Consider the following 6,065-nt stretch of genomic DNA (forward strand, 5'->3'; position numbering starts at 1 on the left):
CAGTATGTGTGAGCCATGAGCAGTTAAGAGTTCCAGAGCAAACCCTGGTCCCTCTGAGCTGCAGGAACAGCCATTCCTGCCTGCCTCAGCGCTGGCCAGGCTTCACTGCCCGCACAGACCAGACACGCTGGAACCCTCACAAGCTGTCCACAGTCGGACATGGACCAAGAGCTGCTTTTAGTTTATTTTTTTTTTTAAATTTGTGTGTGGGGGGGGAGCTCAGCCCACCAGGGGGCGGGCTGGCTGGCATGTGGTGCTGGGGGATTGAACCGCGGTCCCTGTGTTTGCTAAGCTTGTTCCAAGTAGGTGCTTTAGACCACTGAGCCATCTCACCAGCCCCTGCTTTTAGTTTAAATAACCACAAAACATACTGGCATATATTTTATTAAATTTTAACCAGCCTTCTTTAAGGGACACACACACACACACACACACACACAGAGACAACTGGGCTACCATAGAAAAATCTTATCTTCAAGAGTTATGAAGTCACTGAACCACTTCTGGGAACCATCTTCAGTGCTGCTTCTTATCTTTATCCAGGGACTCCAGGTAATACTCAGCCCCAAGAGCCACCACAAATGCTGCAAATCCCCACTTGAATCCTTTTAAGACTGCACCAAGAAAGGAAGCGTTGTGTGCAAAGCCACCCATGTATCTCCAAGCTTCATTGCTAGGAGGAAAAAAAAACAAAAACGAAAATTTTCAATTGCACATAAATAACTAAGGTACATGCTAGGGTACAGGTAATTTTAACTTCCATCTTTCTAATGGACTTAAATGCAGTATCATATAAGATCATCCAAGCAGCACATAAGAATCTGTGGCATAGGACAATTAAGACTATAGGAGTGGGCCGGGAGATAGCTCAGTAGAATAAGCTCTTGCCTGGCAAGTGCAAGAGCCTGAGTTCACTCCCCATTTACACACACACACACACAGAGACTATAGGACCAAGTTTCACACAGAGGACATTTTTTCTCAGTCTCAGCTCACTTCTCTCAGAGCTGGCTCTGCCCACATGGCTGCCAGGCACCACAAGGAGCAGCCCCAGGCTGCTGGGTCTGCTTCTGCTTCTGTAGCAATCTTACAGGTCAGAAGGGTCAAACACAGTAACACGATCTATACTGGCACAGAACAACATAACATTTATTACAACTGTACTATGTAAAAGCATCAGAACTTTCCTTCAGAGGACTGCTTTCCTGTCTTGGTAACAATTCTAAGTGTCCTCACAAAAAAAAGCAAACAGAAGTTAGAGAGCTGAAGGGAAAAATGTCTCCTCCCACAAATAATGGTAAGTCAGTAAAAAAAATCATGTATAGAGAACAAAAGCCATTTAAATCAAAAAATATATGACTTAGCAAAAAATAATCAAGTCTAATTTAGATACCAAGACCAAAGGTGTGAACATTTTCTGAAAATATAGGGGGCCTGCCCATTACCTCAGTTGTTTAAATGCCTGCTTAAGCAATGCAGTCAGGCTCAGGATTCTGTGGTTTGATCCCCAGATCCTTTTGCCTTACCAGACCTGCCCTTAAGGCATCCTGAGCCAGCCAAAAAAAAAAAAAAAAGAAAATATTCAAAACTGAATCCAAAAAAATAAAAAATAAAAAATAAACTGAATCCAGCAATAATTGAAACAGGTTTCTCTGTTTCTTACCGGCCCCACGGGTCCTTTAGGCCTTGTGCCACCAGCTTCTTCTGCACAGTTTCCAATGGTGTCCCCTCTATTCTCCATTGTTTATAGTCTGGAAATTCCAACTTAGGATGACCATGCTCCTGTCCATGCCCATGCCCTGGGGCCATGTCTACAGGAAATAAGGGAAGGGAGAAATACATCAACTGTATGGGCCCAAAAGCCAAATAGTGTGTGTCTTAAAAAAAAAAAACAAAAAACACAACAATACACACACACACACACACACAAACCCCGTAAAACTTGGCTTTATCACTTGCCTGGCGAGCGCAAGGGCCTGGTTCAATCCCTGGTTCTACAAAGAAAACAAAAAAAACAAACAAAAGAACCCCCAAATAGCTCTGCAGATTAAAGCCCCCAGGGACCAGGGGTTCAATCCCTGGGCCTGTCATGCCGGCCCCATCCCTGGGGCACATTAAGACACAAATGAGACTAGGAGTGGTGGCATGTGCCTGTAATCCCAGCTCTTGGGAGGCTGTAAACAGGTGGATCACTATGAGTCCAATCTAGTATTGAGACCCTGAATACCCTGTAGACCCTTCCCTAAAAAAAAAGATATATATTCAAATAAAAGTTCAATTACAATATACATACATATTAAAAATAATAATCAGTAATCCTGCTGCTCAGCAACAACCACCTATTAGCACCTTTCTTATTACAATGACAGCAGCACTCAGGAGAGTCCTGTGTGCTTCACATGCCCTTTCTTCCTCGTTTTTCTTTTCCTTCCTTAACAGCTCTCCGACCTTACATTCAGAATAGCCCCACTGTGAAAGATACATTATATGCATGTACCATGATATGCAATCATAGTGGACTGCAATTATGGACTTTTTTTTTTTTTTTTTTTTGCAGTACCTGAGATCAAACTTGGGACTTTGCGCTTATGCTGCTGAGCTATATCCCTGGCCTCCATGGATTCATTTTTAAAATTTTCATTTTACAGATGAAGAAAATGAGACTCTCAAGAAGTGACTTCCCAGGAGGGCTGGCCAGATAGCTCAGCAGATTAAAGCACCTGCTTAGGCAGATGCAGGGACCAGGGTTCAATCCCCAGTGTACCCTGCTGGCCCTGCACTGGGGCACACTGAGACAGCGCTTGAGACTGGGTGTGGTGAGGCACACACCTGTCATCCTAGGGCTTGGGAGGCTGAAAACAGGAGGATCACTATGAGTCCTATCTGTGCAGTTAGACCCTGTACTAAATAAAAAAAAAAAAAAGTGACTTCCCAGGGACCAAGGACATAGCTCAGTGCCATGGTGCCTGCCTGGCAAGTGCAAGGTCTTGAGTTTCCTTTTTTTTGGCGGGAACCGGGAATTGAACTCAGGCCCCTGCACTTGCCAGGGAAGTACTTATTCTACTGAGCCATCTCTCCAGCCCCTAAGGTCCTGAGTTTGATTCCTGGCACACACAAAGTAACTTCCCAAAGGTAACAAACATAGGAAATGGTACCTCAACTCCTAATTTCTTTTTTAAATGTATTTGGTACAGGGTCTCACTGTGCAGCTCGGACTCATAGTGATCCTGTTTTCAGTCTCCTCAGTGCTGGGATTACAGTGGGCCCAGGGGTGAGGCTGGCAGTGCCAGGGATTGAACCATGGTCCCTGCACTTGCCTAGCAGGCACCTGGTCTGTTGCACTATCTCACTGGCCCTTGCTTCTAATTCCTTTTTTCTTCTAATTTCTAATCAATTTTATTTGTTTAGTTCATGCATAAACATATTTACAAAAATGTTGTACATACTGTTCTGTTACCTGTTTTTTTCAAATAACCATTTTTCCCCTTTTGAGGTCTGGGTGTGATTCGGGCTAGCTTTGAATTCTTGGTAACCTTTCTGCCTCAGCCTTTCAAAGGCTGTACTACCACACACGGCAAATCGCTTACAAGGCTGTACTACCACACACGGCAAATCGCTTACAAGGCTGTACTACCACACACGGCAAATCCCTTTTTAAATGCTTTTTAGGCTGGCCCTGGTGGTGCACCACTGTAATACCAGCACTTGGAGGCTGAGGCAGGAGGATCACTGCCAGCCTGGGCTACCATGTGAGTTCAAGTCCAGCTGAACTACACAGGTAAACTGTCTCAAAAAGAAAAAAACATAAATAAATTTTTTAAAAAATGCTTTCCAATATGATAATCTCATGAGCTTTTTTTTTTTTTGAGAAACACTATGTAGTAGCCCAACCTGGCCTCAAACTTGCATCAATCCTCCTGTCTCAGCTTCTTAAGTGTTAGGATTACAGGAATGAATCACCATGAGCAGCTAATAAGCTGTCTTTTAAACTTCGGGAGTATAAGGCAGGCCAGATAACTCAGTGGATTAAAGCGCCTGCTTAAGCAGAGTGCAGCAGCGAGGTTCAATCCCTAGTATGCTGTGCCAGCCCCACCCCCAGGACACAATGATATGGCAATTGAGACTAGGCATGGTGGCGCAAGCCTATAATCCCAGCACTTGGGAGACTGTAAACAGGACCACTACAAGTATGATCTACATAGTGAGATCCTGTACTAAATACAAAAAATAAAAATAAGCCTTGGGAGCAAGAGATAAAAACTGAGTATACAGGGCTGAGGAGCTGGCTGAGCGGTATAGTCCAGCTTTGCACCCAGGTGCTAAGAATGCGCTGAGGGCTGGCCAAAGAGCTCAGCAGATTAAAGTGCCTGCTCAGTGCAGGGGGGAGGGGGATGGGGTGGGGGGTTTTCAAACCCTGGGCCTGCCATGCCGGCCCCGCCCCTGTGGATGGTGAAATGGCAATTGAGACTGGGCGTGGTGGTGCACACCTGTAATCCCAGATCTTGGGAGACTGTAAACAGGCAGATCACTACAAGTCCGACTTAGTAGTGAGACCCTGAACACCCTGTAGACCCTTCCCTAAAATTAAAAAAAAAAAAAAATGCTCAGCACAGTCATTCTCAAAGCTAACAGGACCTATAGAGCCCTGGAAACCTCTTGCCTTGTAAGCTGGAAGCCCTGGGTTTGGTCCTTGGCACCAAAAACAAAAAAATAACTTCCCCCTCCAAAAAAATTTAAAAATATCCCCCTGAAAACAGTATAAAATGAAAATATTTTATGAACAATATGGATATATACTTTTTAAAATGTATTTAGTTCAGGGTCTACAGGGCCTCACTACACAGATTGAATTCATAGTGATCCTTCCTGTTTTTCAGCCTCCCAAGCGCTAGGATTACGGGCTTGCACCATCATGCCCAGTTTCAATCACTGTCTCTGCACACCCTACAGGGCAGGGCCAGCATGGCAGGCTGGGGATCGAACCCCTGGCCCCCGTGTGTCTGCCTAAGCAGGTGCTTTAATTCGCTGAGCTATCTGGTCAGCCCTCATGCTATATTTTTAATATACTGGGTTAGATGAAATACACTATAAAAAATTAATATAGCTTTTACTTTAACTTTTTAAAAATCTTTTATTTGGTGCAGGGTCTCACTGTGCAGTTCAGACTCTCCAGTGCTAGGATTACAGGTGTGCACCATGACACATAATTCTGTTGTCCAGCATGGCACGTCTGAGGTTCTAGGGCTGACACAGCATGTGGTGCTAGGATGGAACTTGGGTACTTGTGCTTGCCAGTTAGGTGCTTAGATTGCTGAGCTATATCCCCAGCCTTAACTTTTTAATAAGCTTATTAATGGGGCATGGTGGTGCATCCTACCAGCACCTCAGAGGCTGAGACAGGAGGATTGCTAAGAGTTCCAGATCAGCCTGGGGGCTACAAAAGCGAGCACAAGGCCAGCCTGAACTGCACAGCAAGACCCTGTCTCAAAGAAAAGCTTGTTAGAACATTTAACATCAGGTGTGGGGCTCATATTTGTATTGGAGAACATTACTTTGTTTTTTAGACAGGGTCTCACTGTGTAGTTCTGGCTGGTCTTAAATATACTATGTAGCCCAGGCTGGCCCAGAACTGGCAGTGAGCCTCCTGAGTTAGTCTCCAGAGTGCTGGGAGTACAGTATCACATGGTTCTGGCCAGCACTACTTTAGACACACTCTTGCATGTATATAAGGGATATTTCAGAAAGTTCTGGAATTTTTGTTGCTTCTGTCTCAGGGTTTTGATCCCAGGGCCTCACAAAGGTTAAGCGCATGTTCTACCACTGAGTCACACACTCCACCAATTTTATTTATTTATGTATTTATTTTTTACAGTACTGGGGATCGAACTCAGGACCTTGCGCATGTCAGGCAGGTGCTTATGCTGCTATCTCCACAGCCCCCACACCAGCAATTTTAAAATAATGTCTTGCAGCCAAACTGTTTATGTGAGTTCTAAACTGTAAATAATGTAACTAAACCAGAGAAAAGATTACAGTACAGCACACTACATTTTTTTTTTTTTTTT

At 44.3% G+C, this 6,065-nt stretch overlaps 1 protein-coding gene across 3 annotated transcripts in view; it reads right to left on the minus strand.

The window, feature by feature from the left end:
* Positions 1 to 383: 383 nt before the first annotated feature.
* The window catches only part of Ndufb3 (NADH:ubiquinone oxidoreductase subunit B3), a 7,129-nt gene continuing 1,447 nt past the window's right edge, over positions 384 to 6,065 (minus strand). The window contains exons 2-4 of one of the 3 annotated variants that reach the window (XM_023712285.1): positions 1,960 to 1,988; positions 1,664 to 1,811; positions 384 to 673 (exon numbers count right to left, since the gene is read on the minus strand). In XM_023712285.1, coding sequence (XP_023568053.1) covers positions 517 to 673; positions 1,664 to 1,809 — 303 coding nt within the window. In that variant the 5' untranslated portion in view covers positions 1,810 to 1,811; positions 1,960 to 1,988 and the 3' untranslated portion in view covers positions 384 to 516. Of the gene's footprint in view, positions 674 to 1,663; positions 1,846 to 1,959; positions 1,989 to 6,065 lie in introns of all 3 variants that reach the window. The other 2 variants (XM_023712284.1, XM_004628651.2) reach the window with 2 other exon arrangements.

Source organism: Octodon degus, unplaced genomic scaffold (genome assembly GCF_000260255.1).
Source record: "Octodon degus isolate 3935 unplaced genomic scaffold, OctDeg1.0 scaffold00025, whole genome shotgun sequence".
Classification (NCBI taxonomy): Eukaryota; Metazoa; Chordata; class Mammalia; order Rodentia; family Octodontidae; genus Octodon; species Octodon degus.